Below are 19,864 nucleotides of genomic sequence, written 5' to 3'. Positions count from 1 at the left end.
GAAAGATGGCCTGGAGTGTTTGTCTTAAACCTCGGCTGGGCTATCTACCTTCTCAGATCTCGACAAATGGAAATGTTGGCTGATTGACTCACTGAATGATAGTTTTCTACATTAAATTCACTCGCTCCGATAATCAGGTTTAGGAGACTGTATTTGAAACTGTTCTCATCTGTAATGATTTGACTGCAGACTGAGATTTACTGCTTTAGGGTCTTTGATCAGGTCCCGATTGAGGTGTTAATGGCCTTCCTGATCAGAAACAAAGTTAGCTTTATGTTTCCTGATCAAAAGAAGTGGTGTTTCTTTGTTTTGGCTCCCGCTAAAAGATATGTCTATGGACTTTGGATATGAAGTTAAGGTTGTTTCCCGCTCTTGGAGACTCATAACAGGAATGGGAGGTTCTTTATGTGAATAGGAGGAAAAGAGAAGGAGGCCAAGAAGTTGAGGGCTGGAGAGGGCTTAGTCAATGTGTTGAGATAGCGGGTGTGGAAAAGAGAGAGGCCCGGAAATTAAGGTCAAGAAAGGTGCAATAAATTCAGGGAGCATACTGTAGCTCTTCCTTTGTCCTCAGACAAACCCAAACAAAGTAGCGGTGCCAGGAGGGACGGAGGCTGAAACAGAGAGGGGAGAGAAACAAAGTGAGCGATGAAGGGGGGGGAGGGGAGGGGGGGGGGCGTAAAATATGTAATCTTTGACCAGTTCACTCATTTTACAGTCAAATCGCAGCCGTTGCTCAAAGACACATAACAGTCCTCCGTCTCTTTTTCGTTCTTTCGTAACCTTTGCGGTTTTTTTTTTCAGTGGTAACGTTCGGTAACATGGACCCCTAGGGGCTTTGTCTTTGTCTGCTCTCAGATCAATAAAAAAAAACAAAAAAAACATTACAACATCTGATTCTTACACTCTAACGGCAGCCAAGTTTTACGATTGGGAACTGCTAGCGTTGGTGTGATTATGACATTTACGTGTTAAAAGTAGCACTGGAAGTACAGAAACACTCTTTACACCCTGGTTTTAAGTGACATGGAATGCGCCCCTCGCCAAAACCCAGATCTGGAGACCGGCCCACTGAAAGACAAACTTTCTCTCGCATTCTTTCTGACCGCATTTATCTCAAGCTGTCCTCTCGTTTCCCTGGCCCCGTAGGAAGTCCAAAACAAAGCCGAATGGAAAGAAGCCACCAGCGGAGGAGAAGAAGCACTATCTGGAGCCCGAGTACACGAAAGTACGGGTGGTGGACTTCGACCTCAAAGAGCTAGTGGTGCTGCCCAGAGAGATTGACCTTAATGAATGGCTGGCCAGCAATAGTAAGTAACTGTAACAACGTTTAAAAAACAAAAAAAAAAAACAAAACACTTGGTCCATTTTCAGCTGGCATGCAGCTACTTTTATTGTGGAGCATGTTGAACAGGTGTTGTTTTTGTCATGAACTTTTTTGTTCCATTTTAATGAGTAAGCACATAGCAGTTAAATGCATCACTTCCTTTACCCTGATCACAATACCTTTTATGCTTTTTTTTTTTTTTTGAAAGGAAATGTGCTGAGAGCAAATAGACTTCATTTCGAAACTTAGTGAATCCCAAAATGAATCATTTTGTTTTGAAACATCCTTTTTTTTTTTTTTTTTTTTTTTTTTTATGAATTTTCAATTTCGAGTTTTCAATTTTTAACTTCAGTTTCAATTTTTGGAGTTAAGAGACTTTTTAGAAAGTTTTTTTTAGTGAACGACTTTAGCGTTAATATTCTTGTTTACTTAACATTCTCTTCATCCCCCCCCCCCCCCCTCAGCAACGACCTTCTTCAATCTCATCAACCTGCAGTATAGCACTATCTCAGAGTTTTGCACTGGGGACACTTGTCAATCCATGACAGCCTGCAATACGTAAGTTTACCTTGTCTTTCTTGGATTTTTGAGAGGGGTGTCCGTGTAATTTCGGGACACAGGATTTCTCAGAGGTTATGCTTTTTTTTTTTTCTGGGGCTTTTCACTCCGAGCTCCTTTTCATGAAGATAGCCAGAGCGTTAGAGAGAGGGAGTTATGTGGGTTAATAAACAATGGAATGTACAGTATGGGGTCAGCATACGTACACACACACACACACGCAGTATAATTTCCTGGCATGATTTTTCATTCTAGTAGCAAGGGGTTCAGTGTAGGGATTGGGGTTTCATAATGTTTTGGAACACAGATTGACTAGCCACAGAAAACACATTGCCAAGAGCCAGGCCCTACACTTGTAATTCTGTGGAAGATCTGGACTCGTTGGACGGGTCATGCCACTCAAGAGATGATGGTCAAAGTGCTTGTTAATTAAAAAAAAATGACAGATATCCTGCCTCCCCAGCTAGCTTTATAAGGGACATTACGATTACACAGTAAATTTAGATTAGTATACTTCAAATGACTTCCCTACATTGGGTCATTCTTGTTTTTGACAAGGAAACTTTTAACGCACACACACATATGCCTTAACCCACTGGGAATCGTCCAGAGAGGCAGTTGACTTCTGAGCTCATTGTCCGACGTGTTCTCCCTGTTTGGCGAGAGCTGCATCTGTAGGTGTAAGTGTTTATGCGAGGCTGAGTCCCCTGGTGAGGTAAACCCTGAAAAACCTGCTCCCTTTCTTTTATTTCGGGCCCGTCTTCAGCCACAACCCGGCGGCAAACAGGATTGACACACACAATGTAAACAATTCACTGACAGTTGAGAAATAGCAGCGATGGTCTTTTACTCGTGAAAACAAGTTTACCGGGTCATTCGCAATTTGTATTTTTCCATGCTGCGGTGAATCCTCATTCCACAACTTGGAAAAAAATATCTCTCTTTGCATAAAGTTTCTGTTTCGTATTCACACGTCGAGGCTGTTGTGTAGCTGTAATTTAACAGCCTTCGCTTTCACAATCATATGACAATACGTCTACGTGAGCGTGACTGAGCGCTCGTATGAGTCAACTTCGTTTTGTCATCTTTTTTTTTTCCGACGCTGTCCATACTGAAGAGCTTTAGGCCTAATTCTTTGTCATTTTATTCAAATGGGTCAAATGATTATTTCAGTGAAATTTTCCGTGCCGTTGGATTTGTTTGTTGGTCCACAATACGTCTTCTGTTGAATAAGAGTCATTAATGCTGGTTTGCGGTCAGTGGGTCCCTGTGTTAAGGGCAGTTATGCGGACAGTCTGCATTCCTGGGGATTTGCAATGTCTACAGTGTCCTGGCCCCTTCATGGTCACTGCAGTCATTTCCCTGCTGGTATTCTGCTTAAGCCTGGTGGAAACTAGGTGAATTCCTTCATTCTGTGTCTAGTTTTGGCTCTCTGACCAGTGACGTGTATAATACTTAGTTCACATACTTGGCTTTCCAAGCTTTTAGAGTGAGGTTATTTAAAAAGTGTTGATGACACCCTGTAGGCAGAGACGGAGTCTATAAAATCTTGATTTTCTCAAAGGCGACTGTTGAGCACAGTGATTGTTGTCACGGAGATTTAGTGACTAACAATGCAGAGACACTGACCAGCATCAAACTGACAAGCTCCGTGAAGACACAGTCACTAGCATAACAGTGACTAACATCTCAGACCAGTGAATATGATTGAGATACAGTAACTAGTACCAGCAAGACCTAGTACTGCCAGTGATTCTGATCTGTTACTGATGTTTTTTTTACATCAAATAATGTGGCTAGTTCAAATAATTGTGTGGCAGCGCCCAGTGTGGCAGCGCCCAGTGTTAAAAGCAGGTTCAAACAGAACTGAACTGAACTGAGTAGAATCGGGTTAAAAAAGGGAGTGATTTCTGGGTGTCCTGGTTAAGAGGTGATAGTGGCTGATTTTGTTTCTTCATGTCTTGTTTCTCTGTGATCTCTTCCTGTTGCAGGATATACTACTGGTATGACGAGAGGGGGAAGAAAACCAAGTGCACGGCTCCCCAGTATGTTGACTTCGTCATGAGTATGGTGCAGAAACTGGTGACAGACGAAGAAATCTTCCCAACAAAATACGGTGAGTGAGAGCGACCGTGCCTCCGTGTGCGCTCGACGCCGGACATAGTCGTACGGTGCTTCTGCAGCAGACCCAAATATGTGACTGGACAAGGGCTCCCCCGAGTTTGTAATGGGAACTGCGCCCAGTTAGCGACTATGCAAACCTACAGCGGTCAGAAATGCCTTGTGATACATTTTAATCAAACTCGGCTGCATTTGTAGATTAAACTAGGCTATACATTTGACGATGTGTACCAAAAAAAAAAAGTGAATAATAAATATGCATTAGTCGTTGAGATGGTGCTGTCTTATAAAATAGCATATGTATTCAGTAATAGTGTCAACTGTTAAAATGGTAACTGTAGCATTTTTGTCAGTTTTGTCTCTGGCAGTTTTGAAATGAACTTTTCTTTTTAAAATTCCTCCTCTAAAGGCAAGGAGTTTCCTAACTCCTTCGAGTCCTTGGTGAAGAAGATTTGTCGGTACCTGTTCCACGTGCTGGCTCACATTTACTGGGCGCACTTTAAAGAGACGGTGGCGCTGGAACTGCAGGGACATTTGAACACTCTGTACGCGCATTTCATCGTGTTCGTAAGGGAATTCAACCTGGTCGACCCCAAAGAGACGAGCATCATGGACGATTTGTCCGACGTCGTCTGCGCCCCCCTCCCCGCCGCACAGAACCACGTGACGGAGAGATGAACCAGCGGGACCTGGTGGAGCCCCTGCGGAGATGAGGACGAGAGGCCTCCTTCTTAGGCCGGGCTGCCTGGATGGCAGGACTCAGAGACCTTTGACACCCTGACACTTTGCCACCCTAAGAACCAGTGAGCAGGGTGGGGGGGTGGGGGGGGAGGGGGGGGTGGGGGGAAGAGGAATGGGAACATTGTGCCAGCGGAGACTGGCGTGAGCTTTCATAGGGCAAATCCCTCCTGTATACCTTGCAATCTAACTAGGAACAATGTGTATTTTTTTTTTTTTTTTAAATTTTTTCTGTTGTTTTTTATTTGTTTTTAATCTTTGATTTCATTTTACTCTTTTTCTTTTGAGGCTGTTTTTTTTTGTTGTTGTTGTTATTATTTTTTCTGGAGATGGCATCTTTTCTTCACGCTCATTACTTATGTACAAGATTGTGGCACTGTATTCATGAAATTTGGCAAAATTATATATTTAAAAAAACAAATCTCTGGCTCCCCCTAGTGGACAAAGGATGGGCAGAGAATGGCAACTGTGTGCTAAGTATGCCGAAAAGTTAAAAGCATTGCTGGATGTGATTTTAAGATCTTTTTGATTCTTTTCCAAATCATTTGTCTCACATAGTTTCTCTCTGTTAATGCACACACAACCATAAACCCATTTTAAAATTTTTCTTTCTTGCCCATGTGTTTGACTTTTTTTCTTTTTTTTTTTTTTAAGAGATTTTTTTTTGTAACTGTCATGGCTGAAGCCATGCAGTCTCCACCTCTCCTCCACTAAAACTGGCTGTAGAGCAGACACACGGTGGTATTCAAAAGAATCAAGAATGTTCTGTGGATGTTTTATAGCGCTGTGTTCACCGCCAATCAAGAGAGACTCTTGAGTTGGATCCAGCGTGGGTGCAAGGTTGACTGGAACGTTTTGTCCCAGCGTCAGGGTAAGTTCTGCTGGATGCTGCTGGTCTGGTGCGCCTCCATTCCAGTGACAGCCGTCTGGTTCGATTAGCAGAGTCACAGGACAAAGACATTGCTAATGTCTGCATGCCCACCCCCCCACCGGAAAGGAACGCGGGACACAGATTGATGGTGTATGGCAGTTGAGTTGCTGTTTTGCCTAGCATCACACAGCCTTGGTTTGCTTGTTTTTCTTTTTTTTTGTTTTTTCCCCTCGTTATATGGCTTTTTTTTTTGTCAGAGATCATGGTAATAGCGGTGACACGTGTAAAAAATGCACATTCTGCTTGCGATTGATAAGAAATAGACTGTAACTGTATAAAGGATCGCAAGTATATATTGTCAGAATAGCCTCTATTAAGAGAGATTCAAAACTCCCTTTTTATTTTATTTATTTCGACTTTTTATTTTGCAGGGTTTCTCAGTTCTGGCTTTCAGTTTATGTATTTTAATTATTATCTAAGTTAAAAGGCAATGTAATATTTTAAGCTCTGCATATTATAATCTAATAAAAGCCAAAAATGCCACCCTAAGTCAGGTTGTCATTTCACTCTTTGATGATGTTAAATAACAAACCATCTAAATTGATCTAGATCGTCCCTGAGCACTCAGACTTTTATTTTGATATTGTCATAACTCACGGGTTAGGGTGAAACAGTGGGAACTCAGGGATTGGAGGTTTGAATTCTGAAACACTGCAGTTTCACAGTTCTCCTGCAGAGCACTGTTACGGTGCCCTTGAGCTGCATGTTCTCCTGGGAATGGTTGTAGGGGTACTGTAACATAGCACCACTGTCCCCTCCCTCAGCACAGAACGTCCTTGCAAAAGAGAAGCTACTTCTCACTGGATTCTTACCACCAAGAAAAAAAAATTCGTTTCAGAACCATTGCACACTGATTGCAGTTGTGCTTGTGAACATTTTTGCGCAACTTGTGAAACAATGAGCATTCAAAATATTCTTTAAAAAGAAACAACAACAGTTCATTGTGCTTTGCTACTGCAAGGAGCACAAAGGTGGACAACTAAACTATGTCCCTTTAATTGATCACACTAACAGTATTGTAAATTATTCTAAGGAGGGGAAAGCAAATAAGAGAAACACAGAGTTAAGCAGGACTAGTCTGAAGTCATCATAATTAAAAAAAAAAAAAGAATAAAGTTTTAATATGTACTTCAAATGAATTAAAAAACCTTTAATATCGTAACGTTTAAATGGATTTCCAAAGCAAGAAGAGGGTTTTATGAGATTTTGGAGAAGTCAGACACTGAATACTGAGTCACTTACAGTAACTGTAAAAATATTTGAAAAGTTAAGGGAAACATTGTCAAAAATCAAGTCAAGACACAGAAGACGAGATAGAATCGCATCAAGCAGAGGAGACAGTGGTCATGAATTGAAGCTTAATGAATGTCTGATACTTAACAGAATCGCGGCTAAAAACTACAAAGCAAATGGCATCTAAGTTTATCCCAGATCTGAAGTGACATCTCTGTGACACAGTCTCAAATAAAAACTATATGTGGTGAGCTCAAACAGCTGGTATTTATATGGTAGGGCTGCCATTTCAAAATCGTGTAACTGAGGCCAACATGCCACAAAGGTTAACTTTTTGTAATGAGCTTGTAATGAACTTTTAGTAAATGCTCTTGAGCTTCTGAACAGTAGAAGTAATCAAAGTAATACAGTTTGTTTGGTGCTTTTTTTTTTTAAATTTATTTTATTTTTTAAATTTTTCTTTAGATATGGGTATTTTTTTTAACTTTGAAGACAGCCAAAGGAAATATTTAACCCTTGCTCCATATCCCACACTATGGAGCACAGTGTTGGACCTGTTATGGTTTGAACAGGCATCTCAGGAGAGTCACTGGGTCCACTTACCACTCCGCATGGAAGAATTACAGCCAAGGAATGCAATGCCATTTTAGGCAACCCACTGCACCCTACGGCGCAAACATTGTTTCCTCAAGATGTTCCCATACTCCAAAGTAAAACCATCTCCATATACTCCGCTAAACGGATTCAAGTGTAGATTCACAAAACACCAGTGAGTCAAACACCCTCCATTCCTAACCACCACATCTAAACACTGTTGAACCTTTATAGGAAGTTCTAAATGCAGGGAGGATTTCCATTACCTTGCTGATCAGTAATTTGTCCATGCTCTAGACATTCAGACAGTGAGTTGTTTACCAGAATGACAAAGTCATGGAGAGATGAAAGTCATTTTGGGTCAGGCTCAAATCCTCCACCATATTAAAGACATTAATTGTGTAGCCCCACTTCTCTCAGTTCAGGTTTGCTGGAACATGGTAACATGATGCTTCATTGGATGTGCTTATGTGAACATTCAGCAATCTGTTCGTGGTAAGTGTGTTCTCTAGATACCTTAATAGACAATATTTATGTCAAATCAGTGTTAGATAGTAATAAAAACTGTCAAAGTGGTAACTGATAGCCAGTTACACATTCTACTACAACTCAGCTTCTCTTTGTTTAGACCATGCTTTGTTTCGGTGAGTAACGCCTCAGTGTTGGTGGAGAGTTATTGTTGGAGGCTTTAATGGTAGGGTTCAGAGTCTCAAAAGGCAAGTAAGACCAAAGAAACATCTTTTATGTGTGAAGCTAACAAGCTGCCTCTTTGCTGTTTTCAGCCGAAGCTAATGAGTCCTTAATGATGTCATCAAGACCGGGCCTGTACCCACATCCTGTTCCTGAGACAGAATGGTAATTTCACTACGAATATTTACAGGATCTCTTTGACTGTTTTTAAGCCATTCCATTTTATACAGTAATTGACAAGGGGAATCGACATTGTGTCAGATTTGCATGAGATTTCAGTCATGATTTTGGTCAAAGGTATAATAGGATTACATCTCTCAAACGTGCTTGCCAACTCTATCTTGGCTCCTTTGAACCCCTCTCTGACCTTTAACAATCCTGCCTCTGTGCTACCACAGAGGCAAACATCAGTGGATAGCGCAACCTTATCTGTAATGGGACTGAAATGTGCAAAGATAAGCGAGGTCATAGTTGTGCTCATAATTTTTTTTAAAAATGTATATACTTTATTAATCCCAGTGGGAAATTCAACCTCTGAATTTGACCCGTCCGAGCAGTGAACACACACACACATACTTTGAGGCAGTGAGCACACACACACACACACACACACACACACACACACACACACACACACACTTTGAGGCAGTGAGCACACACACACACACACACTTTGAGGCAGTGAGCACACACACACACACACACACACACACACACGCACACACGCACATACACACACACTTTGAGGCAGTGAGCACACACACGCGCGCGCACACACATACACACTTTGAGGCAGTGAGCACACACACACACACACACACTTTGAGGCAGTGAGCACACACACATACACACATACACACTTTGAGGCAGTGAGCACACACACACACACACACACACACTTTGAGGCAGTGAGCACACACACGCGCGCGCACACACATACACACTTTGAGGCAGTGAGCACACACACACATACATACACACTTTGAGGCAGTGAGCACACACACACACACACACACTTTGAGGCAGTGAGCGCACACACACACACACACACACACACATTTTGAGGCAGTGAGCACACACACACACACACACTTTGAGGCAGTGAGCACACACACGCGCGCACACACATACACACTTTGAGGCAGTGAGCACACACACACACATACATACATACTTTGAGGCGGTGAGCACACACACACATACATACACACTTTGAGGCAGTGAGCACACACACACACATACATACATACTTTGAGGCAGTGAGCACACACACACACACATACACACTTTGAGGCAGTGAGCACACACACACATACATACACACTTTGAGGCAGTGAGCACACACACATACATACACACTTTGAGGCAGTGAGCGCACACACACACACACACACACACACATACATACATACTTTGAGGCAGTGAGCACACACACACACACATACACACTTTGAGGCAGTGAGCACACACACACATACATACACACTTTGAGGCAGTGAGCACACACACATACATACACACTTTGAGGCAGTGAGCACACCCGGAGCAGTGGGCAGCCACACAGCCGCAGCGCCCGGGGAGCTGTTGGGGGTTAGGTGACTTGCTCAAGGGCACTTCAGCCGTGGATACTGAGGGAGGTGAAAGCGCTGTATGTTCACTGCCCCCGCCCACATTTTTCCTGCCGGTCCAAAGAATCGTACCGAATCGGTCCCAAGCCTGCTTCTCCAGCCTTTAGGCCACGGCTGCCCCAAAATGTCCGTTCACTTACATGGCTTCTGAGAAGAATAATTCTAAGTATTACAGCTTGTGCTCTCAAAACCAACAAGGTCGCATAGAGAATCCCAGAGAAAAAAAACAGCATGTTGTCCAATGACAAAACAGTATAAGCCAAGTTGGCTCCATCAGGAATTATTTCATTAACTGTATATATATATATGTGTGTATATGTATGTATGTGTATGTGTATATATATATATATATATAAATGACATATAATCTTGATTGGATGGTCTCTAGATACAGCTTGTCCAATACCACCTGCCAACATTGTAGGCTTCTATGGTCCCTTGAAGCCATTTTCCTCTACTAGTTTTGTTAATTTCTTTCAAATCAGGAATTTGGATGTGAGATATTCACAGTTCTGCATGACCAAACTCACGTTGCCTCTAAATGTCCCGTCTCAGATGATGGGTCGTGTGGGCACTCTACTTGTACACAAGATGTCAGTATTGCTTTGGCATCCTCTAATTGCAGCATACCTCCCTATGAATGTCACGTTGGTCGTAGACTCTTAAAAAATATAACCTCCGGTATTTCACGAATTATGCATTTTACACATACATGTGTCGTCCGTTTCGTGTTATCCAACTCTGCACCTCCTATGTGTATTACAGTTTATAACAATCGCACAGAGTGACTTGGTTGGTAAATAAATAAACAGAAAAACAAATGGCTCAATATTTGTTAACAAGCAGTGCGATTTATTTATATTGCATTCCTGGCTAAAACAAAATGCATTAATTAAATATAATACAGGATTTGCATAACAATGTGTTTTAATATTCATTTAGCACCCTGAGAAGATAGAACGTGCATATTTTTGAATCCAGGTAATGCCACGTGAGCATTTACAGGAAATACCGTCACCTTACTACTGTTTCGAACAGTGCAAATATTTTTATTTCATTACGACCAAAAATGCAAAAGGAACTCGACGACAAATAATAACTTGGACACATTTTCCTGTTACTTGAAAATACAGCAAGCTTTAACACGTCTTATGATATATAACCTGTATGTTTTAAAATACAAATATAAGATTCTATCGTAAAATATCTACTTTTCTTGAGAGATGCTTTGCTGTTTCATGCGTATAGATATGTGTCGTCTTCGCAACGAACCCCGGTGGGAGGAATAGTCCTGAAGTTTGAACCGAGCAAGGCCGCCCTCTTCCTCTAGTTTCCTTGCACTGCAGTTTGGGGTTGGCACTTTGACAGTGTTCCCAAACTTAGAGTAGTCCACAGCGTACATACCTTCTTCTTCCGAGACAGTTGGCACAAAACGTTGTCCCCACAATATCTCCTCAGACAGGTAAGACGTCCGAGCTTGAGTCGTTATTCCAGTGGTTTCTACAACTCCCTCCAGTACAACAATTACCTCGATATCTTCATGTTGCAAATCATCTGCCGACAGATCATAGAGCGGACTGTTTTTGTCGATAACATGACTAATTATGAGGGGAGAAACGAGAAAGATACCGTTCGTACCAACGGGGTTGTCCATCTGTATGTCTATTTGGTCCAAGGGAACCACTTCTCCCTCCTGTGTTGAGGTCTTCCTCACTACTTGCATTCTGACCGTTGCACTAATAATCATGCTCTTCCGTAGGTCGCCAATGCGGATCATAAAGCACAGTTTGCTATTTCGAAGGCTGATCACAGCGTGTTTGCTAAAAATGAGCGTCTCAGCCCGGCGGTGGGCTTGTGCCGTCTTCATGAAAATACATCCCAACATAATAGCGTTAATAACTAAACCCACGATGTTCTGAATGATCAATACTATAATGGCAGAGACGCATTCCTCGGTTATCATGCGGCCCCCAAAACCGATTGTAACTTGCACTTCAATTGAGAACAAGAACGCCGACGCAAATGAGTTGATATCTGTAACGCACGGAACAAAATCATCTTCGTTTAGGTGTAGGTCACCATGCGCAAACGCTATGAGCCACCAAATCATACCAAACAAAAGCCAACTGCAAAGAAATGACATTGTAAATATTATAAGAGTATGAAGCCATTTTAGATCTACAAGGGTGGTAAAAACATCTTGCAGAAATCGTCCTTGTTCGCGAATGTTCGTGTGGGCTACATTGCAGGTTCCGTTTTTCGCTACAAACCGTGCCTTCCTCTGTTTAGCCTTGAATTTCGGCTGTAGTACATCCTCCGCTAAACGAGTCAGCACATAATCTTCGGGAATAAGTCCTTTTCTGGACAACATAACTGTCCCTTACGACAGTATCAGTGTCGAGGTACGTTTTTCCCTCAAAAGACACACATGTCGACTCCTTCAGTGGTTTAATGAATCGTGGGAGATCTTTCTCTGAGTTCCCGAAACTAAAGTCAGTCGCCCATGACAAGTGTTGTCATCTGCTCTCCAAAAGTATGCGTGTAACCCTCTGTGCCCGTTCGGGCGCTGTACAACCGCTGAGGTGATGTCCCATAAGAAGTCTCCACTTTCAGTACTCCAGCTGCCGCTGCCTGTCACTTGCAACCGGATATTTTGTCGGTCATCCTTAGACATTAGACACTGACTAGCTGAGAGAAATTCGGCATGGGTAATGTGTAGGCTATTCCATGCGAGCCATTTCAAGATTCCTTAAAGTTTAATAACGGTTACAGCGCGATAGCAGCAATTAGACTGCAGTATAATAATACAACACAGTGTCAAGGTGGACAAAGCGAATGCAATGCGTTTGTCCGTATTTCACCCACCAGGTCTTTGCAGAAGGTAGAAAAAAACTTGATAGAGGAAGGAAAAGTTGCTATCAGGCGTGATTTCACAATGTAGCCGTACGAAATGATAGACGTTTATTGTTTTATATTTGCACACTTTATTGCAAGAAGCAACTGTATTCATGTCTGTTCAGATTATTTCGCAGTCACGAACAGTCGTTAGCTCAGTAACCACTAGAGTCGACTTGCTGAGTTCTGCAGTTGGTCGAAGCAGAATTAGAATCTGACCAAACATTCTAACTGCCCCATTTCCTGTAATTTAGACTAGGTTCATCATTAAAATACCATTTATTTGGTGTAGTGCAAAAGACATTCCAGCGTCAAAACTTTAAGGGTCCGTCCTTGCTGACTGAAATGGTCCCTTGTAAGTCATTGTATTTCAAAATTCCTCATTATTTACATTCACAGAGAAATACGGAAAGCCCTTGGCAAAACATGTACATCCTCATGCCCAGACATTATTATTCTCCTCCGTGACCTTTATCAATGACTACGTGTTTTGTTGTGTCTTCTTTATTTCCATAGTGAATGACTTTGTAATGGTTCATAAAATAATTTACTTTTTGTACATAAGAAGAGGGATACATGCTAAAGTGTGCTCTAAATTTAGCTAGATCATGGGATCCATAAACATCCTTTTAATATATTGATGTACAAAAATTGATGTACAAAATATATTGATATACAATACATACAGAATATTGATGTACGGTCAATGACATTCTTTTTTTTTCCTGAAGACATTTGTGATAGAGAACAGGAATTAAAACAATAATAATAATGTATTTCTTTTATTAATAAAGAATTCAAAATTAATTTAAAAAAATAGACAGACAAACAAACAATAGTCCATGGTTCAATTGCACTTTGAAAGTCTTTGTCGTCTCTCATTTGTCTGCTCGGACGAACGAGGCAAAGACGCTGTCCTCACGGCTTAATAGGACCTCCGGTTTGTCATATTCCAGAATGATCCCTCTTTTCATCACGATTACCAGGTCTGCGTTCAGTATAGTGTGCACACGATGCTGTAGAGAAGAACAACACAAAAGACAAGTTAGAGATATTACTAATTACTGAGAGTACTGAAATACGCCTGACTGAAAGCTGTTGCTGTCAGACCAAATTTATCTTTCAAATCACTTGGGTCCAAAATCAATGAAATCTCCTCATGCGATATAAGGTAAAAGCTCTAAATGGTTTCACTGTCTATCAGGGGTTTAGGAGCACTGTAACATTGTTGGCCTACATGGACATTTGGCTCAAACATTCCTAATAAATATCACAAACAGATTATTAGTCCGTGCTGTGAAGGTTGTTTTTTTTTAGATACTTACAGCTATCGTTACTACAGTCCTGTCTGCAAAAGCCGTCATCACCACCTTCTGTAGAATACTCTCCTGTAAGGACATTACAAATTCACAAACTGTTAGAAATTGTTACATTTATGATGTTTACCACAGTATTTTGTAGTACTGTAGGCAGATGTTTTACTATGTCGTGCTAAAACTGCGTACAAACAAAGGTCCTTCTGATGCATTTTCATTTTCCCTCCTCTCATGTTAAGGTTTAAACCAGTGTAGAATCGTGAATCTCGCGCATGAGGAAAATCGTATTTCGAGGAGGATAGTGCTTTGGATATACAAAACGTTTTGTGAGCGCCTGCAGTGTAAGCTGTGTAAGTTTCCACTGTCAGAATGGAAGTACGTTCCTTCAGCCACTCTGCCAAGCTCAGCTCACTCTTTGTGTGTTCAGTGGTTTCATTCAGCCTGTGCATTTAGTAAGAGCCATGCTCCATTTATTTGGAGTGATGTGCAAGCAGACTTTTCCTCATTGTGACAGGACTCTGTGAGTGTAAGGGAATGGAAGCTCTTAAGAGTGCAATACAAGTCCTACAGCCTTAGGGTTTTCTCTGGCTCACCGTGGCCATGTCTATAGAGGCAGTGGCTTCATCCATGATCAGGATACTGCTCTTCCGCACAAATGCTCGCGCCAGGCAGAACAGCTGACGCTGCCCCTGGCTGAAGTTTTCCCCACCTTCCGTCACCATGGCGTCTGGAACACAGAACAATACAAAGGCAGTGGGACTGTCCTTTAAGGACTGAAACAGATAACATTCACATTCATTAAAACACACACAAACACACAGACACACACACACACACAAAAACAGGAATACCTAGAAGATAATGAATTATACAGTTTAGCTCTTGCAATCCGTAGGCCTTCTGCACCACTCCAGTGAAATAAAAGCACTTTAAGGAGATATTGTAGACTTATTCTGGCCAGTTTTCAGCAAGCCAGAAATGAGATGATGAATACTTTATGACACTGCTGGCTGGGGTGCTTTCTCATAGGAATGAATCTGAGGTCATAAGGAGGTTTTATGTCTGGAATAATATAAGTTCTGGTTTGGAATCTCATTTGGACTCCAATACTACAGTAGAAAGTGATATAGAATAATAAGTTTAGTATTTTCTTTAGTATACAAATGGTTAGTCTAATAATTTAACAGTAACTATCAGTTATGGTGTTAATAACTTACCAAGACCCCCAGGTAAGGTTTTGACCACTGTCTTAAGTTGGGCAATCTCTAAGGCTTCCCATAGCATGCTGTCCGTTGCTTTCATTTCTGGGTCCAAATTAAACCTACGTGGGAATAATTTTAGTCACACTTTGGTTACCAAGGCTTGTCATCCACTCTCGCTCCTGAGTTAAAATTGTTTCAAAATAGGATTTTTGTAAAGTTAAATTCAGCAAATTTGCCAGTGTTAAAATAATTCCAGGAGTGTTTACTCTGATAAAATAATTACACAGTTTTTTTTTTACAGCAACAATATGTTTTATAGAGTCATTATGCAAGGTTTTTACCGGATTGTTCCACTGAATAAAATGGGATCTTGGAGAATTATGGAGAAGCGGGATCGTAGAGTTTGGAGAGGCAGCTTTGCTATATCGATGCCATCAATGATTATTCTTCCTGTTTGTTTATAAAATGACAAATCAGAGAATACAGAGCAATTATGGAACATAAAATACATAATGAATTGTTATTTCACTTGTAATTTAAATCAGGTTACATCAACCTAGCTCAAATAATGATGGTAACAACTTGCTGAATTGCTTGTAGGAGAAAAACAAAATAATGATCAAATGAAATAAACAGTTAGCCTTTATTTACGATGCATTTATGTCAATTTCAGAATGAAATGTAACCAAGGCTCTTTCTAAGAAACAAACAAAAAGTGAAAGAAAAATAAACTGTTGCACTCTAAGTTTATTCAAAATTTGAAATAGTTTTTTGTTTTACGCTCAGATTTGTCCTGACCTTCAAATGTGTCCACCATACGAAAAAAGGCCAGTGAGAAAGATGACTTTCCACTTCCTGTTCTGCCACAAATACCAACCTATGGAAGAGAGACATAGAATATTACAGAGCAGAACAGTCTATCATGCTAAAGTACACACGTCAATCACATTTTAATGCTCAGAAGGCGGTGCCCATGAAGTTCTGGAACTAACATTCCTTTTGAAGTTTTCCATCGTGTTAATGATCTGCTTGCTCTGCGTGTACCTTTTGGCCAGAGCTGATGTGGGCGTTGACCTGCTTGAGAACAGGCTTGAGAGTGCTGTCGTATCGCACACTCAGGTTCTGGATTTGAATCTCTCCGTGCTCAGGCCAGCCATCTGGGACCTGAGATGCAGCTGTTCCATTCACACGTCCGCAGACACAGACACAGAAAAGAGAGAGAGAGCGAGACAAACAGATAGAGAGGGAGAGAGAGAGAAAGGGCCATAAAAGAGATGGATGAGGTAAACACAGAAGATAAGACAGTGAAGATATAATCGAGTGGGTGTTTAAAACCGTAAATATTAGTGAGAGAACGCGTCGTGTTCAGTCCAGCGTGTAGGCAGTTTCCTCTGGGGAAGGCCTTAGTTTAGATTTTGGGCCGACTTACATAGAAGCCCCTCATAGTTCTCAGGCTCAGTCTTCAGGAGCCCATTGATCCTCTTCACAGAGGCCAGCTGCACCTCCATATCAGCCAGGTTACGCACCATCCAGTTCAGATAGTTAGATACCTAGGCAGACATAAATAGGTGTTAAAAATGACCAGGACCAATATCAAAAGCCTTGAACATAATGTGAATGAATTCTCAATGCACTAAAGCTTCCCGTACATTGCTAAAGATACGTCTGCTACACTGACAAGACTAGGTGACAAGACAAGTTGAAAAATATATCTTTTTAGAGGCATGGTAAGAGAATTCAGTTCCCAAATGAACACGCTTGGCAGCCAATGTGGGGAAGAACATGGAGGAGGAGGTACTGAGGTCTTTGAGGAGATGTCCTTACCATCAGTGCATATGTTAGCCCCAGGCCCACTAAACCAGCTGACAAATTATTGTAAAGAGAGCTAGTGATGGAGGCCACTGCAGCGATGAGTACTATACAGGCACCAATGTATTCCTGTGAACAAAGCACAGACACTTTAATCAAAACCACGCTGACTTCAGGAATGAAACAATCTCTCGGTTCTGAAATGTAATGTACATGCTCGATGAGCCAACAATTAATAGTGAGATTGCACGTGAAATGCACTGTATGTTTTAAACGGTCAAAATGTGAGTTCACTCCTTTCCTCTGTTGTGACTGTTAATGACTGCAGGTGTGGAAATACTGAAAGGTTAAAAAAAAACAAACAGAAGTATGTTTCATATATCAGAGTGAGTAAATGCTCTGTTTTAAATAAATATCTTGTAATCCTTTAAAATCCTACAGAGGGAGCAATCTCCTACTAAAAGAATACTCTCTCAGTTACTTTACATGGCTCACAATTACATTCAATGCTGAGAACAAAACGTAGTATTATAAAAACAAACATAAGCATCATTAACACTTTCACTGACTGTGTTGCTGGATTCATGATTTAATAAGTGATGATAATCATGATAATTTACTGTAAAAAAAAACCCCATAAACATATCATATCACTATCATGCAAAGCAATGGGTCGTGGCCTTACCATGCGTACTTCCAGCCAGCGGTTAGCCGCAGTGAGAAAGAGAGAGGCAATGTTATTGGCATCGGTGAATTCTAGAAGCCTCTGTCTGAATCTGGCCTCATACCTGAACAGCAGAGAAGAGAAATCTGTAAAAGTCAAATCTTGTTAAGACTTTTTGCTGTTCAGTAATCAGTTTAAATAACCAAAGACGTGTTACATTTAGAGTTTCGAACTTAATGAATACAGTTATTTTATCCTATTGTAAAACACTGTAGTTCAAAACTCTCATATTAACAGCATCTGTTAATTTATCATTTGGATCTTGTAGACTGGCAGTCCCTATATCGTATAGCCAAAACAAATAGTGGGGATACTTTGTCGAAATTAAGCAATGTAGATTTAAGTTAATACTAAATTAAAACTGGTCAAAAATATGGTTTTACAAATATGTAATATTGAATGAGTGAGCAGCTGTTTTGGCTTTCCCACCTGAAGGCCCGTATGGTGGTCAGCCCCTCCACGGTCTCTGAAAAATGAGACAACAAGGGCAGTTGTGTGCTGTCCTCTAACTGCTGGAGATCTCTGAGAAAAGAAATGGACATCCACACCTTCATGATTCATGCAAACAAATTTATAGACATACATTTTTCTAATAAAATGCTGTTTACAGAGCTAGATTTTTCTCTGAGACGTATTTCAGTATCAACTAGATAGACAAAATCACGCCACTGAAATGCACTAATGCACAGACTCAAAGGTAAACCAAACCAAAGTGTGTCTGCTATAACCTTATAGTCAATATTCTCGGTTCCCTCTTGAACCCTACCTGGAGGCCACTCTGAAGTACTTCTGGATGAAGTAGCAGGTGATGGTGAGAGGAAGGAGAGCGATAAGGAAGACCGGGGTGACATAAGAGATAACACCCAGAGCGGACACACAGAGCAGCGTAGAGCGACTCAGACACTCCAGAGTGGTAGGAATGAGCTAGAGACACATTAAAGCAAACACATAAACTGCACAAAGTCAACATACAGTGAGATATCAGGTAAACAAAGTATTCAGTCTACTGGAATATCCCTTTCAAAGCAGTACTTGTAAATAGAGGAACCACACGGTAAAGCGTTGAGAGTTGGGGTCCAGAATTATACCTGGTCTACTGTGTTTGTGTCAGCAGAGAATCTGTTTAAGATGCTTCCCAATGGCGTCGTCTCAAAAAGTCTGGATAAAAAACAAGAACAAAAGAAAACACTTAAATCTCTTTATCTTTTTTTTTGGATATGTTTTTTAATTTTCACAGCATGTGTAGCGTGAATCTGAAGACTAGCTTTAGTTTTTGGACTGGTTTACACAAAGGATGCACGCCACCCTTTACCCTTAAAAATTCAGTTTTATTTACCCATTAAGAACTAATCACTCCAATTACACAAGGATGAGCAGGTTGAGTCTAATTTGTCATCTGACATGGGAAAACTCATAATGTCTACCCCATTACCCATAAGGTCTACTGTTGCCTTGGTGCTGAAAGCGGGAAAGAGCGTCTACTAGTCTCAGATCAATGAGATGTGAGAAATTTGTCAACAGCAGTGGGAACACAGCCGCTGGTGTTCCAGGCAATGCTCGTGCATGAAGTGCGCGATTTTGTTGCACACATGCTTTGCGCCACACACACACACACAGTTTTTTTTGTTGTTGTTGTTGTTTTTGCAAAGAGGTGAGGTGCAAGGTTTGTGTACCTCATAGGAGCGAGTATGATGTTACTGAGGAGGGAGCGATGAAGCTCTTTGGCTACACGCAGCCCTGTCCACTCAACGGCGACCGAAGTGACCAGACACAGCACAATCCCCAGGCAACAGAGCGCGCTGAACACCAGCACGTAGGAGGAGTGACTGAAGCCACAGTCCTGAGGAGAACAAGAGTTGAACTCAGCATGACTGTATTTGTGTACCGTGTACCCTAATGGTTAAACATGTTATTGAGAGAGAAAGTTGGACTGATTTTTTGTCGTGACGAAGCGGGCTAGGGTAGCGGCCAGATGCGAGATTTGAATGCGTGTCATCCTGTTCTGAGATTGTAAACAGGCACACGAGTGTCCTTCAAAAGATTAGTGCGCAGTTTGATAAAAGCTGATGTAAATAGGCCTCTTCACATAAGATCCTCTCCT

The 19,864-nt window shown here is 41.3% G+C and overlaps 3 protein-coding genes across 6 annotated transcripts in view; 1 reads left to right on the top strand and 2 right to left on the bottom strand.

Annotated features, from left to right (window-relative positions):
* mob2a (MOB kinase activator 2a) overlaps window positions 1–4,834 on the top strand; it is a 37,138-nt gene extending 32,304 nt beyond the window's left edge. For all 4 annotated transcript variants that reach the window (XM_030789990.1, XM_030789989.1, XM_030789991.1 and 1 more), the window contains exons 2-5: window positions 1,147–1,307; window positions 1,789–1,882; window positions 3,874–3,998; window positions 4,413–4,834. In XM_030789990.1, coding sequence (XP_030645850.1) covers window positions 1,147–1,307; window positions 1,789–1,882; window positions 3,874–3,998; window positions 4,413–4,681 — 649 coding nt within the window. In that variant the 3' untranslated portion in view covers window positions 4,682–4,834. The remainder of the gene's footprint in view (window positions 1–1,146; window positions 1,308–1,788; window positions 1,883–3,873; window positions 3,999–4,412) is intronic.
* Window positions 4,835–11,024: 6,190 nt separating this feature from the next.
* Window positions 11,025–12,188, bottom strand: kcnj11 (potassium inwardly rectifying channel subfamily J member 11). The gene has a single exon (XM_030790612.1). The coding sequence runs from the start codon at window positions 12,186–12,188 to the stop codon at window positions 11,025–11,027; it is 1,164 nt and encodes a 387-aa protein (XP_030646472.1).
* Window positions 12,189–13,590: 1,402 nt separating this feature from the next.
* abcc8 (ATP-binding cassette, sub-family C (CFTR/MRP), member 8) overlaps window positions 13,591–19,864 on the bottom strand; it is a 40,523-nt gene continuing 34,249 nt past the window's right edge. Inside the window, exons 26-39 of the mRNA XM_030790611.1 lie at window positions 19,437–19,603; window positions 18,852–18,921; window positions 18,530–18,687; window positions 18,193–18,285; window positions 17,725–17,827; window positions 17,055–17,168; window positions 16,660–16,780; window positions 16,275–16,405; window positions 16,029–16,107; window positions 15,572–15,680; window positions 15,246–15,349; window positions 14,622–14,755; window positions 14,038–14,100; window positions 13,591–13,728 (exon numbers count right to left, since the gene is read on the bottom strand). Of these exons, the coding sequence (XP_030646471.1) occupies window positions 13,591–13,728; window positions 14,038–14,100; window positions 14,622–14,755; window positions 15,246–15,349; window positions 15,572–15,680; window positions 16,029–16,107; window positions 16,275–16,405; window positions 16,660–16,780; window positions 17,055–17,168; window positions 17,725–17,827; window positions 18,193–18,285; window positions 18,530–18,687; window positions 18,852–18,921; window positions 19,437–19,603 (1,584 nt within the window). The remainder of the gene's footprint in view (window positions 13,729–14,037; window positions 14,101–14,621; window positions 14,756–15,245; window positions 15,350–15,571; window positions 15,681–16,028; window positions 16,108–16,274; window positions 16,406–16,659; window positions 16,781–17,054; window positions 17,169–17,724; window positions 17,828–18,192; window positions 18,286–18,529; window positions 18,688–18,851; window positions 18,922–19,436; window positions 19,604–19,864) is intronic.

Source organism: Chanos chanos, chromosome 13, assembly GCF_902362185.1.
Source record: "Chanos chanos chromosome 13, fChaCha1.1, whole genome shotgun sequence".
Taxonomy (NCBI): Eukaryota; Metazoa; Chordata; class Actinopteri; order Gonorynchiformes; family Chanidae; genus Chanos; species Chanos chanos.
The sequence above is the reverse complement of the archived record's forward strand: the minus strand, read 5'-3'. Positions and strand labels throughout refer to the sequence as shown.

Coding starts and splice junctions, on each gene's coding strand:
- kcnj11 (XM_030790612.1), bottom strand. CDS start 12,188: ATGTTGTCCAGAAAAGGACTTATTCCCGAAGATTATGTGCTGACTCGT.